This window comes from Aquarana catesbeiana, linkage group LG10 (genome assembly GCF_042186555.1).
Source record: "Aquarana catesbeiana isolate 2022-GZ linkage group LG10, ASM4218655v1, whole genome shotgun sequence".
Lineage (NCBI taxonomy): Eukaryota > Metazoa > Chordata > Amphibia > Anura > Ranidae > Aquarana > Aquarana catesbeiana.
In genome coordinates this window covers 206,166,633-206,191,131 of record NC_133333.1, presented here as the reverse complement: position 1 = coordinate 206,191,131, position 24,499 = coordinate 206,166,633, and the positions used below count along the sequence as shown (strand labels likewise).

At 45.7% G+C, this 24,499-nt stretch overlaps 1 protein-coding gene across 3 annotated transcripts in view; it reads left to right on the top strand.

The window, feature by feature from the left end:
• LOC141111148 (indolethylamine N-methyltransferase-like) overlaps positions 1–24,499 on the top strand; it is a 125,240-nt gene that overhangs the window by 30,537 nt on the left and 70,204 nt on the right. For 2 of the 3 annotated variants that reach the window (XM_073603191.1, XM_073603192.1), the window contains one exon: positions 13,961–14,086. The exons of the other annotated variant lie outside the window; for it this stretch is intronic. In XM_073603191.1, coding sequence (XP_073459292.1) covers positions 14,056–14,086 — 31 coding nt within the window. In that variant the 5' untranslated portion in view covers positions 13,961–14,055. The remainder of the gene's footprint in view (positions 1–13,960; positions 14,087–24,499) is intronic. 3 annotated transcript variants of the gene reach the window in all.

The window sequence follows — 24,499 nt, the reverse complement described above, 5'->3', positions numbered from 1 at the left end:
CCACCGGGCAAGGGTTGTTGGGATGAGGCCCTTGTCCCCATCAACATGGGGACAAGGTGTTTTGGGGGGCTACCCCAAAGCACCCTCCCAATGTTGAGGGCATGTGGCCTGGTATGGTTCAGGAGGGGGTGGGCGCTCTCTCATCCCCCCCTCTTTCCCTGCGGCCCGCCAGGTTGCATGATCAGATAAGGATCTGGTATGGATTTTGGGGGGACCCCTACGCCACTTTTTTAAAATCTTGGTGCAGGGTTCCCCTTAAAATCCATACCAGACCTGAAGGGTCTTTTGGGGGGCCCTACGCCATTTTTTTTCATTTGGCACAGGGTTTTTCTTAATTTCCATACCAAACCTGAAGGGTCTGGTATGGATTTTGGGGGGACCCCCACACAATTTCTTTTTTAATTTTTGGTTTGGGGTTCCCCTTAATATTCATACCAGACCCAAAGGGCCTGGTAATGGACTGGGGGGGGAACCTATGCCATTTTTTTCAATTAATTTTATTTATATTGCCTAGACTCGACAATTCATTACAGCCGCAATCAGTTTTAAATTACTTTTTTCCTTTAGAAATGTCATTTTGCGGGGGCGTGGTCTGGATTGGCATGGTGTAGGAAGTGTAGAACGGGTGCTCCGCTTGCCCGATATCCGATTCCGTATATCCTGGGGCTAATCTTTGAACACTATCCACCCTCCCTCGGATACTTTGACTCCCCTGCCCACGGAGACCATGTCGCCGCCAAAAAAAGCAGCTGATTCGGTTGCAAAGCTGGCCAAATACAAACATGTGGACAAGGAAGCCAGGGAAAATGGCGCTGGCTCCTCTCCCCCTCCAGACGTGGCTGCAGAAGACACAGTGCGAGTGCTGGAGGCTATCTCCGATTGTAAAAGTACCCTGACTGGCAAGATAGAGGAGGTGAAAATAGATGTCTCCTTAATCTGCCAGGACCTGCAGAAACTCAGGGACCGGGTCACAGAGAAAGAGGCTCGCATCAGCCATGTGTAAGATGAGATACCGCCGTTGCAGGTTCACACCGAACACACTTACAACACAAACTGAATATGGTGCAAGCTAAGCAGGACGATATGGAAAATCGTATCAGAAGATGCAACCCGTGATTTGTGGGTCTGCCTTAGGGCGCGGAGGGCTCCGACCCCCCTTCATTTCTGGAGAATCTACTAATCAGCACCTTTGGAAGAAATTAGTTTTCTACATCTTTTGTGATTGAACTAGCACACAGGTTGGCGGCCAAACCTCCACCTCCAGGGACACCGCCACGCACGTTCATCGCTAAATTGCTTAACTTCCGGGACAGGGACACTGTTTTGTGCCTTACCAGGCTGAAAGGCAATATCCCCTTTAAAAACAGCGAGATTAAAGTATTCCCGGATTTTTCAGCGGAGGTTCAGAAAAAGAGCTCAATTCATGGAAGCTAAACGCCAGCTCAGGAACCATCACTACTCGTATGCTATGCTGTTCCCGGCCAGACTGCGCGTCGTCGGAGAAGATAGGGCGCATTTCTTTGACACGCCGGAGGCTGTCCTAACTTGGTTGGAAAACATGGCAGCACCAGGCCGGGAGCCTGCCTAGTGTCCTGGATTACGATCATCTGGCTCACATCGGGGGGCATAAGGTACTGTAACCCTACGTTTTGCAGGGAACTTGAACTCACCCTACCTGAAGCACACAGACCCATACGTTATGTCGCAGAGGATATTTGATAGCTTGACTGAACTGGCTCCCTACTTACTTATTGCAAGCACCTGCGATATTGTTTCCGTGCCCCCTATATTCCTCCCCCCCCTCCGGCCTACACACTCTCTCTGTGAGTGGACATGATTTTCAGCCCCACACTCTAATTTCTTGCGGCAAGTTCATGCCCATCATGACACCTGGCACAAGGACTCAAAACTCTGCATCCTGCATCATCCTCCGTATATGTGATCCTGGAGGTCCCAGACCGGGAGTCTCACTCCTACTGCTACTGCTCGTTTTGCAGCGAATAATCACCCCACTAGTTGCGGGAATCCCCGTGGATCCGTCTTTCTATATTTTAAATGTAACTTTGCCATAAGGCACAAGCATGGTCTCCCTGGCCTGTCCGGTCTCAGCAAACTGCACTTGAATTATACTTGGTGCATTGCCTAACCGGACATGCTAGTGTATTGGTTTGGTTTTCTTTAACGTTATATTGTTGGTTTAATGTCCCTGCATGCTCACCCCGTGCTTTGGGGGCGTTACCACGGGCCCTCCCGATTTTGGGATGGCCTGTTGTGACGTGGCAGAGACTCCGGGAGTTGGGTGTATAAACATTTCTTGTTTGCCATCATGATCAAACTAAAATTTATCACATGGAATGTACGTGGCCTTAGAGCAAAATCCAAATGGAATGCAGTCTTATCATACCTTAAAGCACAAAGGGCGGATCTCATAGTGCTAGTGGAGACACATCTTACGGGCCAACTCCAAATGGCGCTTAAAAAACCCTGGCTTGGTTGGTTATACCAAGCCCCCCATTCTGCACACTCTAGGGGTGTTGCAGTACTGGTGGCCAAAACGGTGGGCTTTGTATTGTTAACGCTCAGGTCTGACCCTCAGGGTAGATTTCTATTTTTACATGCTAAACTAAATGGCCTAGAACTATTGATCTTGGCAATTTATATACCCCCCACCCTTCCAATTTAATGTCATCACTGAAGGTATAGCTTTTAGGTCCCAATTCCCTACTGTTCCTGTGATTTGGCTAGGAGACTTCAACAATGTTGTGCATGGTAATTTGGATAGACTCTCACTAACATCTCACGACCATCCCCCCCGCTCATACACTAGATTTAGTAGACTTATTGCTGACCTCACCCTAGTAGACACCTGGAGACACCGATACACCCAAGACAGGGCATTTTCATGCTTCTCAACCACACACAATTCCATGTCACGAATAGACCTTATCCTAATATTTCATACCCATCTTCCCTTATTAGGAGAGGATGTTGTTCCAGAACTGTGAAGGCTTCTTTAGATGTTGTTTGGCAAACTCTAATCAGGCCTTCCTGTTTTTGAGGCTCACCAATGGTTTACATCTTGTGGTGAACCCTCTGTATTCACTCTGGTGAAGTCTTCTCTTGATTGTTGACTTTGACACACATACACCTACCTCCTGGAGAGTGTTCTTGATCCGCCCACGTGTCTGGATCGTGACGTCACCCGCGCTCCGCTCGTCCATCCGATGTGGATCATCCTTTCACACATGCTGTTGTCCTTTGCACTGGGGTACAGTGCGATGTTTGTAAGTGATTTTACTTATTTAGAATAAACAATTTTTAGCGATTTACAGAGAGCACTAGATCTCCTTTATATATTTTCACATGTCATGACTGCAAGAGTATCTGTTGCTGAAGTTTGACCGGGATCTGCATACACCATCCCCTGCCTTTATCCCTGTGAGGGAACTGCTGATTTGACCTGACTGATACACTCAGGGGTCCATCTGTAGAGGTGAGCGGCTGGTGCTATCGAAGGTGGAGGTCCATTTCACTACAGTCACCCAACAAGCTATTGCATGTCATGATTATCACTGGAGGAATTGCTGGATTTTAATTAGATCTAATCTTTATATGGACAATTATTGATTGTTGTATTTAGGATTTCGTATGCGCTGTACTGCCTTTTTTATTAATGATAATGAGGGAATAACACACACCTGGCTATGGAACAGCTGAGCAGCCAATTGTCCCATTACTTTTGGTCCCTTAAAAATTGGGAGGCACATATACAAACCGTTGTAATTCCTACACCGTTCACCTGATTTGGATGTAAATAACCTTAAATTAAAGTGTATAGAGCCAAAAAATTTAGAATTGTGTCGATCTCCCAATATTTATGGACCTGACTGTATGCGGATGACATGTTATTATACTTAGAGGATGCAGGCCCGTCCTTAAAATTCACCCTTGAAGTCATCCAACACTTTGGTAGATATTCTGGCCTGAAGATAAACTGGGATAAATCCCAGATCCTCCCTATTGACGTAAGTGTCCCTACAGAACTTCAGTCCTCTTCCCCACTCCTTAGAGTTAGCTCTATGACATACCTTGGGATCGTGACCATTCGCTTGCCAGAAGACTTCATTAAGCTAAATATAGAACCCCTAATAGGGAATCTAAAATCCAAAACACAGACGTGGGCCAAACTACCCCTCGGGGTGATGGGCCGGGTGAACCTGGTTAAAATGGTTCTCCTCCCCAAGTTTTTGTACGTCTTCTGGCATGCTCCAGTTTATTTGCCCCTTAAGGTCTTCAAAGCTATTGAAGCTATCCTCAATTCTTTTGTCTGGGGGACGAGTCAGTATAAGTTGTCCTGGCAAATACTGAAAAACCCTACTGACCTGGGGGGAGTGGCATTTCCCAACTTTAATCTTTACTACCTGGTGGCGCAGCTGTCCCATTTTTTCCATATTGATAAACATGACAAAGACCGCTACCTGTCCCTGATATGCTCTTCTCATAGCTGCAAGATCACTCACCTGTTCCAGATTCTGTTCAGGGGCACTACAGGTACATATGGGGTAGGTGGCTGTAAGAGTCTACTGTATCATCATTGTAAGATATGGGAAATAACAGGGCGCAGACTGCAGATACCACCTACACACTTCCACACACCCCTATGGGATAATCCTGGTCTAAAAGAATTGCTAACTATAACGGACCGCACTCTGTGGCTTAAACAAGGGGTAAGATACCTGTCAGATGTTTACTGTGACACCAATTTCAAATTGTTTCAACAACTTAGGGTGGAGTTTGTCCTCCCTAACTCAATGCATTTTCGTTACCTCCAGCTCCGGCATGCCCTTCAGGCCCAGTTTGGTGACTCTCCCCCCAATGTAGAACGCCTAGACATCTCATATTATAATGGGACTAGATTCTTGCAAACTTATTTCTGGATTCTACAACTTACTACTTCTCCCTACGGCAACCACCCTTGCATACAAACTGAAAGACCGCTGGTCCGGGGATGTGGGGGGGCTGGAGGATGATGAATGGGAAGATGCGTTAGATACCTGCAAAAAGGTTTCTACGAGACTGTCGGACCATCTCATGTAACTCTATATCATGCATAGATCATATCTAACCCCTCTCCGATTGGCCAAATACAAACCTGACCGAAACCCATTGCGCCCCCGATGCGATAGTCCGTCCAGTACCTTCTTCCATCTTCTCTGGTCTTGCCCAGTAATACAAGACTATTGGTCCCATATAGTGAAATTTATCCATGATGAGATGGGATCCCCTCTACAGTTGTGTCCTTAACAGTGTCTACTGGGGGTATTCCGATCCAGACTCGGATAAATTTCATAAAATATTTCTTCAGGAGACACTGTTCATTGCTAGACTGCTCATAGTGAGAAAGTGGCTCCGGGTTATACCACCGACATTCCAGGAGTGGATCTCGGCTGTAAATAATGTTTTACCATATAAGAAAGAGATTTACGCCCACAGGGGTTGCCCTGCCAAATATGGCAAAATTTGGGACACTTGGCTAGGAAACGCAGCCACATGTAATGGGTTACCTGATTAATCTCTGTATATTATGCTTCTCCCTTTATGTAAACCTGATGTCTGGGCCTCTGATATCTCCTATATCACAACTAATCAAGTTCACGCTGTATAATAATATATATGTATGGATTGTAATACCGTATTTATCGGCGTATAACATGCGCCGGCGTATAACACGCACCCCAAGTTTAGGAGGGCATTTTAAGGAAAAAAACTTTTAGGAGGGAAGTTTAAGTAAAAAAAACTTACATTTAAATGCCCATCAATGTTCATCTGTAGCCCTGTCCATCATTGCAGAATGATCAGTGTCCATTTGCAGCTTGCCCAGTGCTATTTTCAGCCTTGGCCATTGTCATAAGCAGCCTTGCCCTTAGTCATATGCAGCCTTGCCCAGTGCAGCCTTGCCCAATGCAGCCTTGCCCAGTGCAGCCTTGCCCAGTGCAGCCTTGCGCCGTTCGCGCCATTTAAATCTGCCGCCGATAGACAGAGCCTGTGTACTCGGCTCGTCACGCTGCCCCGCCTCCCTGCTGAAGATGAGAAGCGAACGCTTCCGAAAAAGACCGAGCCGAGTATACTGTGTACTCGGCTCAGCTCCGCTCGCAGTCCCGCCCAGTCCTGCCATTGGACGGAGTGTTATGTCCATCAAAGGAGCTGGGCGGACTGCGAGCCGAGCCGAGTACACAGTATACTCGGCTCGGTCTTTCTCGGAAGCGCTCGCTTCTCATCCTCAGCAGGGAGGCGGGGCGGCGGGACGGCGTGACTACGAGTGGAGCCGAGCAATCGGCTCGGTCTTTTTCGGCAGCGCTCGTTTTTTTCTGTCGGCGCTCGGTTTTTTCGCGGCGCTCGCGGCTTTTTTGGCACACAGAGAGTGGGGATCGGCGTATAACACGCACCCACGATTTTCCCCTGATTTTAAGGGGAAAAAAGTGCGTGTTATACGCCGATAAATACGGTACTTGTCCAGTGCACGGACTTTCTTGTGGTTGCTGACCTTGTCACAACAGTATTGTCAGTGTATAAGATCTGTATGTCTTTATTCTTCAAATAAAACACCACGTTATTTGTAAAAAAAAAGAAAATAAAAGAAATGTAATTTTGCTGTGGTACTGTTCTAAACATGGGAAAACTGTGCCACTTTACAGGCATACTATAAACACTCCCCTGGCACGATATTTAAAGGAATATTTCAGTTTTATTGTTTCACTTTAAGCATTACTAAAATCACTGCTCCCGAAAAAACATCAGTTTTTAAAACTTTTTTTTTGCATTGATACATGGCCCCTGGGGCAGGACCCAGGTCCTCCTAACTTTTTATGACAAAAACTTGCATATAAGCCTTTAAAATGAGCCCTTTTGATTTTTCATGTTAGTGTCCCATAGACTTTAATGGTGTTCAAGCGGCTTTCGAATTTGCCCCGAACACCGCATATTGTTCGGTGTTCACCGAACATCCGAACAACCAAAGTTTGGCCCGAACCGTTTGCCCATCCCTACTAAGGAGCAACAATCTGAAAAAAGAAGAGAAGCTGCACTAAAGAAGAAGAGGTAAAACACATAACTGTTCCAAATGGGTTTCCCCTCATTTTGATATTTTCTCTCATTTCCCTATAGTGATTTTGACACAGGAAGGGAATTCACCCCTGTGAGATACAGCAAAACAACAACAAAAAACAGATAGTGTCCCTAAATCCTTCCAGAATCTATGCAAACAATTTCAAAATATTGGCTTTGATGTGTTTCGACACGGAATCTTTTCCCCAACACTTAAACCATAAAAAACGTATATAACCCTTTAAGGATAAGTTCACCTTTTTTTTTTTTTAATTCTTTTTATTTCAGTTTTTAAATTTTAAGAGACAAAACAGAGCCTATTGGGCATACCCAGGTTTGGCACACATACATTTCAATAAAAACAAACAAAACCAAACATCATAAAAGTATCCGAAGTGCCAAAATTAACAACTTGCTCCATTAGCTTCAGGTGATATTTGTATGTTGTAGGATATCAACTACTAAAGTTAGTACTGAGCCTTGCTCTGGTAAGCTGAAAGTCACAGTTCTCTGGAGTGCGAAATGATTATGGTTCCAGACCATACTTGTATATTCTTTCAGCGCCTTGCAAGGTAATTTACTAACTGAGAGGTTCAGGGTCAATATTAGTGGAAGAATCCTGGACCCAAATGTCCCAAACTTTGTGGAATTTCTTGGGTCACCCTCTTGTTAAACAGGTGGCTTTGTATAATGGCAGACTAGCATTAATTAATTTTTTCCACAAGGGTAGAGTTTGTGTCGATAGAGATTTCCACTGGAGCAGAATAGTTTCTTTTGCATAGAACAATAACAATCCTATCAGAGTCCTGAAAGCCCTAAGATAGGCCAGAGTTTGTACCAGACCCAGCAAACATACCACCACAGTCCGGGGTACCCGGATAGTGGTCACTGAGTATATTACTGAAGCTACAGCTTCACAATATATTTGAATATGGGAGCATTGCCAAAAGATGTGAATGAGCACCGCCAGCACTCCGCGGGAGCGGATGGGTATATTCTGCGTAGATGTACAAGCGTGAGGTAAATTTTAGGTAGGGTTTTGTATGGAGTCAACCTGTCCCTTGCAGTAACTAGCTGCAGAAAGGAACACTCCCACATTTCCTATCAATCTTCATTGTCTAAGTTAGGGACGTTTAGTGCCCATTTAGATTTAAGAATCTCCAGCGGGGATATAGATATTGGAAAGTGCTTTGGTGAGGGTGTCATCTCTAGGTACCTCTTCGAGAGTAGAGGTATAGAAGGCTACTGATTGCTGCTCTAATTGTGTTTGAAAGCATGCCTCAATTGGAGATATCTAAAAAGGTATACATTAGGAAGGTCAAACCATGTTTTTAGAATATCAAAAGTCTTCAATTCTCCACCTACACATATCTGTTCCAGATATTTAATGCCCTTTACCAGATCTGAGGGTCAGGTATAGAGATAAATTCTGCCAATGATGAGTTAAGCCATAAAGTGGTATGTTGGGAAATGTGACCGGGGGGGGGGGTAAGACGTAGGGCTTGGGCCATTGAGCAGGCTTTTAAGAAAGCTTTCATTGCGGCAGTCAGGGGCAGGGAGGTGGCTGCACCTCTATATATGAGGTTTTTAACCACTTACAGACCACCCGCTGTCGTTATATGTTGGCTGTTTGAAGAGGGACATCGTTGTTATAGCAGCAGCTAGCTGTCATAACCCCGGTATCCTCTTCTTCAGCGGGTGTTCTGCTTTCAGATAAAAGTGGTCTCTGTGGTGGTTTCAGTGCGAGATCACTTTTATCGGTGGCGGAAGAGGGGGCCCTCCCTCCTGCCGCATCCTGGTGCAATCCGCCACTTAACGGAGCTGCTGGCAGAGGCAATCGCATCTGCTCCTGTCTGTGGTATGGAGCTGAGTGAGAGGAAGATGGCCCCCACCCGTTTCCATACCATTGCAGGGCGGAAGCAATGTCAAAACGTCACTTCTGCCCATAGCTCTTAAAGAGACATTTTTGAAAAAAAATTTTTTTCAAACAACGCTTTTTTTTCTTTATTGCATTGTAGTGTAAATATGAGATCTGAGGTCTTTTTGACCTCAGACCTCATATTTAAGAGGTCCTGTCATGCTTTTTTACTATTAGGGATGTTTACATTCCTTGTAATAGGAATAAAAGTGACACAATTTTTTTTTAAAAAGAACAGTGTAAAAGAATAAAAATAAAAAGGTAAAGTAAATAAGAAAAACATTTTTAAACACGTCCTGCCGAGCTCGGGTGCAGAAGCGAACGCATACGTGAGTAGCGGCCACATATGAAAACGGTTCAAACCACACATATGAGATATTGCTGCGATCGGTAGAGCGAGAGCAATAATTCTAGCCCTAGACCTCCTCTGTAACCTAAAACATGAAACCTGTAGAATTTTTTAAACGTCGCATATGGAGATTTTTAAGGGTAAAAGTTTTTCGCCATTCCACAAGCGGGTGCAACTTTGAAGCGTGATATGTTGGGTATCAATTTACTCGGCATAACATCATCTTTCACAATATAAAAAATGGGCTAACTTTACTGTGGTCTTATTTTTAATTTCAAAAAAGTGTTTTTTTTTTCAAAAAAGTGCGCTTGTAAGACCTCTGCGCAAATACAGTGTGACAAAAAGTATTGCAACGACCGCTATTTTATTCTCTAGGGTGTTGGGAAAAAAAATATATAATGTTTGGGGGTTCTAATTAATTTTCTAGCAAAAAAAAAAAAGATTTAACAACAAGTACACAACAAATCTGAAAAATGGGCCCGGTCTTAAAGTGATTAATTAATAAATATGTTATGCTGGCCTACTATGCGCAATGGTTTTGCACAGAGCAGCCCAATCCTCTTCTTTTTGGGTCCGTCACCAGCGGTCCTGCCTCCTCCCTGCTGCTGAGCACCCCCAATAGTAAGCCTTTTGCTATGGGGGCACTTAAAGAGGACATTATCCATTCACGGACAGAGCATAGCTCGAGCTCGCCACTCGCTCTCTCCTCATTAGCTCACTGGCTGTGATTGCCAGCAGCAGGAGCCAATGGGTCCCACTGTTGCATGAGACATTGAGGAGAGAGAGAGAGACCTAGGAAAGCTGCTGCTCCTATGCACATCACTGAATCGTAAAGGGGCTCAAGTTAGTATAAGGGGGTTTTGGAGGGGAAATGCACCATAAGGTTTTTTATCTTAAAACGGTAGTAAACTGCAGGTGATCACAAAAAAAAAAATCCTAACAGGGCAATGTCATAATGTGCTAGTATGCATCTCATACTAGCACATTATGATAGATTTACCTTAGAACGAAGCCCACCAATGCTGCAGTGTCACAGCTGAGATGGCTGACATCTTCACCCGGTCTTCCTTTCTGGTTCGTGGGCTACGGCTACATGAGTGGCCGGGGATGCGATGACGTCAGCCCCTGACTGTTTTAATGAAGTTCTTATTTATTGTAAACTCAGACAAAGCAATGAAAGCTAACTTTATAGGTACAAGGAAGCCCAGGTTTTGTTCAAGCACGCCCCTTAAGCCCCTCCCAGGGTTAATAGTTTGGTCACGCCCACATTTTGCCATGGCACACTTTGCGTGCCACTGGTCACTTGCTCCCTCAAGTGTCCCTCATTATGAGGTTTAAAAGTTGGAAGGTATGGTGATTGTTGTGTTTCATATTGATGTACGGTATTTTCTTCCCCTGTAGGTGGTATTTAAGTGTCATTAAACCCAGACTAATAAAAACTCTTATGTAGTCATGTCCCGGCAGTTTTTTGCAATCTCCTCCCCCTCCCCCGCCCCCCGCTGCAGGCAATTAGGGACCTGGAGGAAAGGCAGCTGTGCTGTGGGCTGTCTTCCCCCCTGACAACACTGCTGATACTCTCAGAGTAGCTGTGCTGCGGGCTTCTCCTAATTAATGAGCTTTTGCAGGTGATGCCTGTCTTCTTCCACATAGGAGACTTCTGGCACCTAAAGTAGTACCTAAAGTAATCAGATTTTTAAGCTTTTTTAAATTGCGGGTTCCTTATAAGTTGGCCTGACATGAGTGCATATGGACGGGTTGGCGCTGATCTCTTGGGCTCTTTGGAATGAGTGTATCTATAGCCAAAGCTCTTGTTTTTAATTTTGGATGGACTGGTGAGAGGTTTATAATCCCCATCAGGTTTTGTTGCCACCTGTGACTGTGTTAGGCCCCTTTCACACTGGGGCGGTAGGGGGCGTCGGCGGTAAAACAGCGCTATTTTTAGCGCTGTTTTACCGCGGTATTCGGCCGCTAGCGGTACGGTTTTAACCCCCCGCTGGCAGCCGAAAAAGGGTTAAAACCACTCGTATAGCGCGGCTATAGCCGCGGTATTGCCGCGGTATAGCCGCGCTGTCCCATTGATTTCAATGGGCAGGAGCGGTTTAGGAGCTGTGAATACACCGCTCCTTCACCGCTCCAAAGATGCGGCTGACAGGAGATTTTTTCTTCTCCTGCCAGCGCACCGCTTCAGTGTGAAAGCCCTCGTGCTTTCACACTGAACAAACAGCAGAGGCTGTTTCGGGGCGGTTTGCAGGCAGTATTTTTAGCGCAATAATGCCTGCAAACCTCCCCAGTGTGAAAGGCGCCTTAGGGAAATTTACTCTATTTTTGTCAGTGACCAATGTCACCAGGACTGAAAGCATGGGAAAATCCAAACTTTTTAAATGTCATCAGAACATAGAGAGAACATTTTCCAATGGGAACACTTCTGGTGATAAATATGTAACAGGGTATTTCCACCACTTTGAAAAGATTTAGGCTGGGTTCACACTATTGTGAATTGGATGTGGTTTTCCCCGCATCCAATTCGCATAGCAAGTGATTGTGAGCGGTTCTCTATAGAGCCAGTTCACACATCTCCGCAGTGGCTCTGGTGCGAATTGCACAGGAGTCCTGTGTGGCTTTTGGTCCACTTCAGGTCAGAATTCAGCCCAAAAAACAGTGAATGGAGACGCACCGGACCCCTGCTGTGAGCCGCTGCGTTCTCCAATGTGAACCCAGCCTTACTCTCAATTCCTACTGGATGGGGCACAGATGGCAAAAGATGACAGGTTTAATGTAAGTGATATATATAAAAATGGACAAGAGGTCCGCAAGAATTTGTCAATGAAGGATAACTGGTATTACAAAAATACAAAGAGCTATATTGAAAAAAACACAATTTCTTATAAATACAAAAAATAAACCTCCACCATATATTCAAGTAAAATATGACAATGTTGTCAAAGGACACAGGTAACTACCACAGACACTCATCCATCCACATGCACACTGATATATAATAGAATATGTATGACCAAAAGCTCACTGTGAGGAAGGTAGTCACAGACCCAGGGAAGCAGGGATTGCTCAGTAAAGGGATCACCTCACAGTGGGCTTTTGGTGCAGAGGTGAGCTGTGGATGGGGGGGTACAGAGGTAAGCTGTGGATGAGGGGGTACAGAGGTGAGCTGTGGACGGGGGTGCAGAGGTGAGCTGTGGACAGGGGGTGCAGAGGTGAGCTGTGAATGAGGGGGTACAGATGTAAGCTGTGGAGGAGGGGGAACAGAGGTAAGCTGTGGACGAGGGGGAACAGAGGTAAGATGTGGACAAGGAGGAACAGAGGTAAGCTGTGGACAAGGGGAAACAGAGGTAAGCTGTGGATGAGGGTGGTACAGAGGTGAACCAGGGAATGGGGGTACAGAAGTGAGCTGTGGATGGGGGGTACAGAGGTGAGCTGTGGACAGGAAGGTACAGAGGTGAGCTGTGGACGGGGGTGCAGAGGTGAGCTGTGGACGGGGTGGTACAGTGGTGAGCTGTGGATGGGGTGGTACAGAGGTGAGCTATGGAAGGGGAGGTACAGAGGTAAGCTGTGGACGAGGGGGAACAGAGGTGAGCTGTGGATGAGGGAGGTACAGAGGTGAACCAGGGAACGGGGGGTAGAGAAGTGAGCTGTGGATGGGGTGGGTACAGAGGTGAGCTGTGGACAGGAAGGTACAGAGGTGAGCTGTGAACAGGGGTACAGAGGTGAGCTGTGGACGGGGTGGTACAGTGGTGAGCTGTGGATGGGGTGGTACAGAGGTGATCTGTGGACGGGGGTACAGAGGTGAGCTGTGGATGAGGGAGGTAAAGAGGTGACCCAGGGAATGGGGGGGTACAGAAGTGAGCTGTGGATGGGGGGTACAGAGGTGAGCTGTGAATGGGGGAGTTCAGAGGAGAGATGTGGATGGGGTACAGAGGTGAGCTGTGGATGGGAGCGGTACAGATGTGAGCTGTGGATGTGGGGGTATAGAGGTGAGCTGTGGATGGGAGGGGTACAGAGGTGAACTGTGGATTTTGGGGTACAGAGGTGAGCTATGGAAGGGGAGGTACTAAGGTGAGCTGTGAATGAGGGGGTTCAGATGTGAGCTGTGAACGAGGGGGAACAGAGGTAAGCTGTGGACGAGGGGGAACAGAGGTGAGCTGTGGATGAGGGGGGTACAGAGGTGAACCAGGGAATGGGGGGGTACAGAAGTGAGCTGTGGATGGGGGGTACAGAGATGAGCTGTGGATGGGGGGGTACAGAGGTGAGCTGTGGACAGGAAGGTACAGAGGTGAGCTGTGGATGGGGGTACAGAGGTAAGCTGTGGATGGGGTGGTACAGTGGTGAGCTGTGTATGGGGTGGTACAGAGGTGAGCTGTGGACGGGGGTACAGAGGGGAGCTGTGGATGGTGTGGTACAGAGGAGAGCTGTGGACGTGGTGGTACGGAGGTGAACTGTGGATGGAGGGGTACAGAGGAGAGCTATGGAGGGGGTGCAGAGACAAGTAAAGAGGTGTGCAAAGGTGAACAATGGATGATTACTTTGGGAGGGGATATGTAAATATTGTCTCTTGTGCTGATTTTTCTGTATAGGAAAAACAAGGAATTGTGGCACACCAGACGCATATACAGATGATATAGGAGAACTGGAGAAAGTGCAGAGAAGGGCAACCAAACTGATAAGAGGCATGGAGGAGCTCAGCTATGAGAAACGATTAGGTGAACTGAATTTATTCTCTCTTGAGAAGAGGCGAGGGGGGATATGATCAACATGTATAAATACATCCTGTATGTGGTCCATACTGTATAGTGAAATCTGTGTTGTTATTTATTTTAAGATCATTGCAAAGGACACTGGGGCACTCTTTGCAGCTACAGGAAAAGATGTTCAATCTACATATGGAAAGGCTTTTTACAGTAAGAGCTGTGAAAATGTGAAACACACATCCTCAGGAATTAGTTCTTGCCAGCTCAGTTGATTGTTGAGCTGGATTGGATACCTTAATGCACAGGATATAACTTGATATTAACCAGTTGCCGACCGCCTAACACAGATATACTGCGGCAGAATGGCACGGGCAGGCAAATCCCAGCAAATGAAAATGCTTCCTCTCCCTCTGTAATGTAAACAGAGGGAGAGGAAGTGATGTCATCCCTCCTCAAGCCGGTCTTTTCGATCCGGCTCCGAGGAGAGAAGACATCAAGTAAGTCTGCACAACACTACACTAACAGTAGAACACACCAGGCACACTTGTCACCCCCCGATCACCCCCCTGTACCCCCTGTCACACTGACACCAATAAAAAGAAAAAGGGGGCGCACCGACCTAGTGCATTACCACAAATATCGTTTATTAAAAAGATAAAACAACAAATGGATACTCACAAACGAGCGTGTACGTTAAACATGAACAATAGCTGCAGGTACGCAGTAGCGGACATCAAAGCGTAATCAGGACCGGACATCCGATTGATGAGGCGATGGCTGACGCGTTTCTGGGGAGAACCCCTTTCCTCAGAGCCTAAGCGGGTGGTAACCTCGTTTGTGAGTATGCATTTGTTGTTTTATCTTTTTAATAAACGCTATTTGTGGTAATGCACTAGGTCGGTGCGCCCCCTTTTTCTTTTTCTTTTTCTGTAGCCCATGAATACCCAATGTTCTGAAGAGGGCTGCAAGACGGCAGACACCACTGAAGCATTTTGGCCTTATCATCATTAAGGGTTTAGCCACTCGAGCGCAGGAGAGAGATTTTTTGTCTCTTTTTTTTACACTGACACCAATAGCAGTTTTTTTTTTTTGCATTGGTGTCAGTTTGTGACAGTTATAAGTGTTAGGGCAGTTAGGTTAGCCCCCTTTAGGTCTGGGGTACCCCCCTTTAGGTCCAGGGTACCCCCCTAACCCCCCCTAATAAAGGTTAACCCCGTGATCACCCCCCGTTGCCAGTGTCGCTAAGCGATCGTTTTTCTGATCACTGTATTAGTGACACAGGTGATGCTAGTTAGGGAGGTAAGTATATAGGTTCGCTGTCAGTGGTGTTTTATAGCGACAGGGACCCCCATATATTACCTACTAAAGGTTTTAACCCCTTGATTGCCCCCTAGTTAACCCTTTCACCAGCGATCACCGTATAAGTGTTACGGTTGAGGTTGGTTAATTAGTTTGTTTTTTATAGTTTATTATAGTTTTAGGGCACCCGCCGTTTATTACCTTATAAAGGTTTAACCCTCTAATTGCCCGGCGGTGATATAAGTTACGTTTTTAGGATCAGATAAGGTCTGCGTCGCCCCAGGCAGCGTCAGGTTAGCGCCAATACCGCTAAAACCCACGCACGCAGCATACACCTCCCTTAGTGCTATAGTATCTGAACGGATCGATATCTGATCCGATCAGATCTATACTCCCCAGCAGTTTAGGGTTCCCAAAAACGCAGTGTTAGCGGGATCAGCCCAGATACCTGTTAGCACCTGCGTTTTGCTCCTCGGCCCAGCCCAGCCCAGTCCACCCAAGTGCAGTATCGATCGATAACTGTCACTTACAAAACACTAAGCACACATAACTGCAGCGTTTGCAGATTCAGGCCTGGTAGCGTTTTGAATCAGTCGCTAACAGCTTTTTTGCCTGTGAGTCTCACTAGTGTACCCCTAAATTTAGAGCCCAAAATGGCAAATCGAAGGTACACTAGTGAAGAGGCCTACACGTTTCTGAGCATGACAGATAGTGAAGAGGAAGTCACTCATCTGTCAGATTCAGGCTCAGAATACGATCCTGTAGAGGACAGCGGCTCCATGACAGATAGCTCTGACGACGGAGTTGTGGTCCCTGCCAAGGTCGGGCATTCCAGACCCTAAACTTGTTCTGTCCTTGAAGTGCAAGAACCGCAGGGCTCTCGTATGGAGCAGAGAAGTACTAGTGCCGCTATTCCTTCTAGTGAACTGGCAAGCACCAGCGGCCTAGTACACCCTGGTCGTACATCCAGCACTGCAGTAACACTTGGTGATGTGGCGAGTCCCATAAGTGCAGTTCAAGCTGGCGAGGTGGCAAGCACAAGTAGTGTCCCGCTGCCACCAAGAAGACGAACACAGGCCTGTCGTGCCCATAGTGCCCTTCCTGCTGCATTCGCCAATTCGAATTAGGTACCCACCACTTCTGCAGCACCCGTACTTCCCCCATTCACTGGCCAACCTGGAATTCAGGTGGAAACAGTTGATTTTACGCCACTAGATTTTTATTCGCTGTTTTTCACCGAAGATCTCTATAGATCTATTGTGGACCAAAGCAATTTGTACGCTGGTCAACACATCGCCACTAATCCCCAGTCCTCCCTTGCCAGAGATTGGAAACCAATTACGGTTTCCGAATTTAAGACCTTTCTGGGCCTTTCCCTCAACATGGGCATAACTAAAAAGAGTAAGTTGCGGTCATATTGGTCCACTGACTCCATTCACCATATGCCTCCATGGCCAAGGCACGATACGAGCAGATTTTGCGGTTCATGCACTTCAACGACAATGAACTCCGTCGTCCTCGTGGAGACCCTGAATATGATCGGCTCTACAAAATTCGACCCCTCGTAAACCACTTCAACCAACGTTTTGCAGACTTGTTTACCCCCCATCAATTTGTCTGCGTTGATGAGTCCCTGATTAAATTTTCTGGACGCTTGTCATTCAAACAGTACCTTCCCAGCAAGCGTGCCAGATACGGGGTCAAGATGTATAAGCTCTGTGACAGGGCCACAGGCTATACATGTAGTTTTATGGTTTACGAGGGCAAAGATAGTCACGTAGAGCCGACAAACTGCCCTGACTACATAGGAAGCGCTGGCAAGATAGTGTGGGACTTGGTGTCACCCTTATTCGGAAAGGGGTACCACTTGTATGTGGACAATTATTACACGAGCGTGCCACTTTTTAGCCACCTTTTTGATCATCAGATTGGAGCATGTGGCACTGTAGGACCTAATCGCTGGGGCTTTCCCCAGCGGCTTGTAGATTCCCGTCTTAGGCTGGGGGAGAGAGCCTGCTTGCAGAGTAATAACTTGCTCGCTATGAAGTGGAGGGACAATAAGAATGTTTTCGTTCTTACCTCCCTTCATGCAGACACGACGGTCCAAATTCCTACGGCGACTGGTGTTGTGGAGAAACCCCTCTGTGTCCACGAATATAACCTTAATATGGGAGGGGTGGACCTCAACGACCAGTTGTTGGCGCCGTACCTAGTTGCCCGTAAGGCCAGACGCTGGTACAAAAAAGTGTCTGTTTATTTATTTCAATTGGCTTTGCTGAAAGCTCATGTGCTATACAGAGCTTCAGGACGGACTGGATCCTTCCTTAAATTCCAGGAAGAGATCGTCAGAGCCCTTCTGTTTCCAGACGGTACTTCACCTCACCTTCCCCAACCAAATGCAGTAAGCCGGCTGCATGAGAGGCATTTTCAATATATTCTCCCGAGTACCTCTACCCAACGAGCCCCCCAAAAAAGATGTCGTGTCTGTAGCAAGCGCGGATTTAGGCGTGACACCCAGTATTATTGTCCCTTCTGTCCTGACAATCCTAGTCTTTGCATGGGTGAATGTTTTGAACGCTACCATACACTAGTTGAGTATTAGCGTAGGGTACAGCACTGCACAGACTAGGACACACTTCCACAGGGTCTCCCAAGATGCCATCGCATTTTGAGAGACCCAAACCTGGTACCAGTTAAAAAAGTTAAAGTTACAAAAAAAAAGTGTAAAAAAAAAAAAAAAAAAAAAAAACCACAAAAAAATATAAAATAAAAAAAACAAAAATAGTTGTCGTTTTATTGTTCTCTCTCTATTCTCTCTCTATTGTTCAGCATTCTATACTGCAATGTTTTATTATGTTTTTATCATGTTTGCTTTATAGGTATGCAATTTTTTTATACTTTGTTTTTTATTGTTAACCACTTTTTTGTTTTCAGGTATGCCATTCAGCTGCAGAGCGGATTTATTTATCTTGACAGCAACAGCGTTTGCTCCCACGATACATAAAGCCATGACTCCAGCGCTGTCGGAGGTGATTTCACCACCACAGTTACATACTTCAGCATATATGCCGAAGCGTGGGGGCAGCAGTGGGTGGAGGAGCGATTTGCTCCTGCCTTTTGCGGGAGGATGCCCCCATGCTTCGGCATATATATATTTTAGCTAGGCACAGGTTGCGTTAAATGTTTTATTTTTTACTATGTTTTTTTTTTTTTTATTTGCTTTGCAGGTATGGTAAGTATTACTGTTATACTGTAATGTTACTTTGTTTTTTTGTTAACCGTCATTTGCTTAGCAGGTACGCCATTCAGTTGCAGCTCGGATTTATTTATCTTGACAGCAACAGCATTTGCTCCCACAATACATAAAGTCGTGACTCCAGCGCTGTCGGAGGTGATTTCACCACCACAGTTACATACTTCAGCATATATGCCGAAGCGTGGGGGCAGCAGTGGGTGGAGGAGCGATTTGCTCCTGCCTTTTGCGGGAGGATGCCCCCATGCTTCAGCATATATATATTTTAGGTAGGCACAGGTTGCGTTAAATGTTTTATTTTTTACTATTTTTTTTTTGTATTTGCTTTGCAGGTATGGTAAGTATTACTGTTATACTGTAATGTTACTTTGTTTTTGTTTTTTGTTTTTTTTTGTTTTTTTTTTCCATCATAGATTTTTATTGATTTTTGCGAAGAACATATATTAATACAATGTGCACATTGTATAGTAGATACATTACAATCGTTTAGATGTATACAAATAAACAGATTAGCTGGTTAGCGCTATAACATATAGCAAAGAACTGTCATATTACCAATTTCGATAGCGGGAGTTAATTGTTGCATGAGTAGCACTACCCCAGGTACCCTAATGGGACACTTTTTCACCTGGGGGGGTGGCACTCTATGTGGACAGTCTCTGACTTAAAGAGATCAGAAGTAAAATAGAGCCTATATTCAAAAGCAGTAGCAATATTCAAAAAAACTTATCAAGAAAGAATGTTAACAATATGTTGCTTGTCAAGAAAATAAGAAAGGGTTTCTAGATTGTCAGGTGTTCGGCTATGAAAGGAATGATGCAGCTCCAGACCACAACTCCCACGGCTTCCACTTATAATTCACAGTTGAGGCATGTACTAGAGGCCATCATCATTTCAAAACTGTAGTGGAGGTTCACCGTATCTAGAGTATGTTCAACGGAGGGGGTAGTATGCGTTTTCCATAGTCTTGCGATACATAATCTTGCAGCCAATAAAATATGGGTCACTATGTATCTGTATGGCGTTGGTACTGTTTCAATAGTGAGGTTCAGGACAGCTAAATCAGGTGTTGGGTGTAAATCTTGGTGTGTAACATCTGAGAGTATTTGGAAGATCGTGTTCCAGTAGTTACGCAGTCGTGGGCATGTCCAAAAGATGTGGAATAAGTCACCCCTGGTTGAACAACCGCGCCAGCATTGATCACTTGTAGAAGGATTAAATTTAGCAATTCTGGATGGGGTTAGGTACCATCTGAGATGCAGTTTTTGGGTGTTTTCCCAAAGCGTGGCGCATTTTGTGGATTTATAAATTGACTGGAGCGCTTTCTGCCATTGGTGTTCCGTGTAGGTCTGACCTAAGTCATGTTCCCAGTGGATATGGGGGGGTTTCTTGGTAAACTGCAGTTTGTGGTGTAAGATATTATAGAATAGGGATATTCCTTTGCGTTTGGGGATGGAGGACGTTAGATATTCCCATGCTTTAGGATGTATAGTGTACATCTGAAGGTGGGAGTCTCTAAGGCAGTGCGTGACTCGCAGGTAGGTGAAGAGTTCTGTTTGAAGTAAGTTATACTCTTGTTTCAGGAGGGTGAAAGATTTGGGTTTGTCGAGGAGTAGAATATTTTTGATGGTTCGGATGCCTTTCTTGGCCCATTGGTTTAAATTCAAGTCTGAAGAGAGATGGTGAAGAGATTCAATAGGGATAGGAATGGGAGGAGTGTCGCGTGTGTCGTTGCTGTTGTGTATTAGTTTTTTCCATGCTGAGATTGACGCCACCATGGTGGGAGGTGTTGCCGCCGATAGTTTTGGACCCCAGGGTGAGCTCATTAACCAAGATTGTAGGTTTGGACGAAGCAGGTGTGAATGCTCTATTGAGCTCCAAAGCTTGTTAGGATTTGTGCAGAACCACTCATTGAGCTGGTCCAGTATAGCTACTGTGTGATAGTCTTCGAAGTCTATTGTCCCTGAACCCCCCACGATCTGTGATTTCTAAGTGTCGAGTGCGCGCATCTAGGTTTGGTTTCATTCCATATGGTTTTGTTAAGCATGGATTGCAACGATTTAAAGTAATATTTAGGCAGGGGTATGGGGAGAGTTCTGAATAGGTATAGAATTTGGGGTAGGTGTAGCATTTTGAATGCTGCCAGTCTACCTGACCAAGAAAGGTTGTGTTTGGTTATGGCTTGTGTTTCTACCTTTAAATTGGTGAGGAGAGGTTTGAAATTGGCTGCAAATAGGTGTTTAACTGATTTTGTAAGGTGGATTCCTAAGTATGGGATGCTTTGGTCAGCCCAAGCAAAGGGGAATTGTGCTTGTAACAGGTTTCTAGAAGTAGCGTCCAGTTTAAGGTCTAATATATGGGACTTATTTACGTTAAGTTTGTAATACGATACACGTCCGAAACAGTCTAGTAATTTTTGGGCTTCAAGAAGGGAGGAATTTGGATTGGTGAGCACTAGTATGACATCATCAGCAAAGAGACTGATTTTATGTGATATTTTTCCTATCGTCAGTCCTGTGAGTAGGGGGTTTGAGCGAACGTGTTCCGCGAGTGGTTCTATAAGCATGTTGAAAATCAGCGGGGACAATGGACAGCCCTGGCGAGTGCCATTTGTGATGTAAAATGTTTGTGAAAGCATATCTGCAGAGTACACCTTCGCAGATGGGACAGTATATAGAGCCAAGATAGCGTTGTATATGAGGTCTTTGAATCCAAGTTTAGTTAGTACTGCTCTGAGGTAGGACCAGTGGACCCTATCGAACGCCTTCTCTGCGTCCAAAGAGAGGAGCAGAGAAGGCGTTCCGCTAGATTCGATATGGTGTATTATGTTTACCATCCTTTTTGTGGCATCAGGGGCTTGTCTGCCTCTAATGAACCCTGATTGGTCCGCGTGTATGAGATCAGGCATAACAATTATAAGGTGTCTGGCAATCGTTTTGGCATATATTTTTATGTCAAGATTCAATAGGGAGATAGGGCGGAAGTTTTGGGGGGAGGTAGGAGCTTTGAAGAGAAGAGAAGGCAGCAATGTTGAAGAATTCTGTCAGCTGGGGAAGGTGTCTAGAGAACCTTTTGTAGTATTCTCCCCATTGGCAAGGAAGATATCGTGTCGAGAATTTCCCTGTCCGAAAATGGTTCGTTGAGGGAGGTCAATTGAGAGTCTGTCAGCTTTGGTAATTTAATTTGTTGAAGAAAATTATTGATATCTTCATGAGATGGTTGGTAAGTAGTGTGGTCATGTTTGATGTTGTAAAGTTTGCTATAGTAGTCGCTGAAGGCGTTCGCTATGTCCTGGGGGTTAGTCAGAGTGTCTGTTGGGTGTGGGTAGGATAAAGTTGGAATTTTGGATTTGATCCTTTGTCCCTTGAGGCGTTGCGCTAGTCTTTTACCTGCTTTATTGGATGTGGAGTATGTGGTAGCTTTGAGCTTGCGCTGGATCAGTTCATAGGAATGGAGAAGAAGTGAGCGCAGGTCTCGTCTTAAGGTCAATAGTTGGGCTTGGGTGGTCGGGTCTGGGTTAGTCTTATGTTGGGATTCAAGAGTCACAATTTGGGAGGTAAGGATGTCTATTTGCTGCGTCCTCTTCTTTTTACACACGGAGCTCAATTTCATGATAATGCCTCTAATAACCGCTTTGTGCGCGTTCCACACCGTCACGGGATCCCCCACTGACCCTTTATTTAAATCAAAATAATTGCTTATATGTTTTTCTATATCTAGGGAGTAGGTGGGGTGTTGCAAGATATAATTGTTCGCTCGCCAGAGGAACGTATTCCGCTGGGGCGGCGTGTCATTAATGGAAATAGAGATTGGGGCGTGGTCTGACCACGTCACAGTGTGGATTACAGATGCGCTGATGTTTTGTAGTAACCATTTGTCTGTAAGGAACAAATCAATTCTGGAATAAGAATTGTGGCGGGGTGAGAAATAGGTAAAGTCTTTTTCGGACCCATGATGGCATCTCCACACGTCAAAAATTGCATGTGACGTGAGGAGCTGCCTCAGGAGTGACTCTCTTCTTTTCGCAAGAGAAGTAGAGTCCATGTGGATATCAGGAACCATATTGAAATCCCCGCAAATTATCAAATGACCCTTGCAGACTGCTCGAGCCTTAGTGAAGGCTTTCTTCAGGAAACTGATCTGACGAGTGTTGGGGGCGTAGATATTCATTAAGGTATAATTAACTTTGTTGAGGGTGAAGGATAGAATGAGATATCTACCGTTGGGGTCAGGGATTTGTTGTAGTAGTTGGAAGTCCAGCCCTTGTTTGATAGCTATTAGAACTCCTCTTTTCTTGGAACTATAGGTGGCATGGTATATTTGGGGGTACTGCCGGTTGTGACATAGGGCTGTTGCCGCGGGGAGCAGGTGAGTTTCCTGGACACAGAAGATGTCACAGTCCAATTTTACAGCAGTGTGCCAGAGGGAGTGGCGTTTTGCTGGGTGATTGAGGCCCTTGGCATTGAGGGACACAATGTTGCAGGGCATGTTCAGAGGTTAGTGGGTGAGGTGTTTTGAGTGTAGAAGTATCACTTACAGTTAGTTGCTTGTAGCGTGCGGGATGCTGGTGATGGTGTCGGTGATGAAGTTGCTGGACGATCGTTCACTTGCGTGTTGTTGGAGATCTGGATCGGAAGCCGCAGGAGGGAGCTGAAGGGAAGCAACAAGTTAAAAGGCTGGAATAGCCAACAGTAAGAACAAGAACTTATAGTAGATTTATCTTTCTACTGCAATCTCACTGTATAAGAAACGTGGCGGCGTAAATATCCGAGAGCTTATATGAAGCTATGCCGCAGGAGGGGGAAAACAGTTAGTGTTCAAAAAGAGAAAAACAGAACAACTAGGAGCATTGCTCAAGGCAGCGAGGGAGAAATGAGCTGTAGAGGTTGTGGCCCAACTTATTCAGGTATTCGTGTGGGTATGGTGGATCTTGGGATTCTGGTTGTTGCGCCTGTGGGAAGAATTTCGTTGTGGCAGAGGGGGGATCCCTTCTGTTGGGGGTTCTAGAATGATGCCCCATTCATGCAGAAGGCGCAGACCCTTCATTAGGTCATTGATAGCGTGGGTGGTGCCCTTTTTTCGTGATGAGGATGGTCTCCGGGTATCTCCATTTGTACAGGATTTTATGGTTGGAAAGGCCTTTTGTGATGGGGTTCAGCTTCCTCCTCATTTGTAGAGTGAACTTGGAAAGATCTGGAAAGATCTGTATTGCCTCATAGGGTCTGGGCAGGGGAGCTTTGGCTCTGGCTTCTGTCATAATTTTTTCTTTGATGTGGAATAAATGGATTTGCATGAGGACGTCTCTTGGTACTGATGCCGCTAGATGAGACGGTTTGGCAATACTATGAATTCTATCGATAACAATATCTCTGGGGGCCGCGTCGGGTAGAATAGTGTGTATGAGGTCTTTAACATATTTGGGGAGATCATTCGGGGGTATGGACTCAGGGACCCCTGGCAGTTTGACGTTGTTACGTCGAGAGCGATCTTCCAAATCGGCCAGCTTGGCCCGGTCCCAGTGTTGCTCATCTTTGATGTCATCCACCGCATCTATAATGTCATTCACTGTGGCTGAACACTCTGTCATGCCCCTTTCCATATTAGAGATTCTATTGTCCATAGAGTGCATCTCTGTGGAGATTTTACTGAATAGGGATGATAAATCTGTCATCAGAGAGGTTTGCAGGGACATCAGCATCTCTTTTAGGGTTGTGTCTATTACTGGCTGGCCTGAGGTGGGGAAAGATGCCATGGAATTGTGCAGGGCCTGGTTAGACTGAAAGGGGTTGAAGGCCTGGGCCTGGGCTGCAGTGCTGACATGAGGAGAATGTGATTGCGGTGTATCCATCCACATCCGAGCCTTAGCAGGGCTG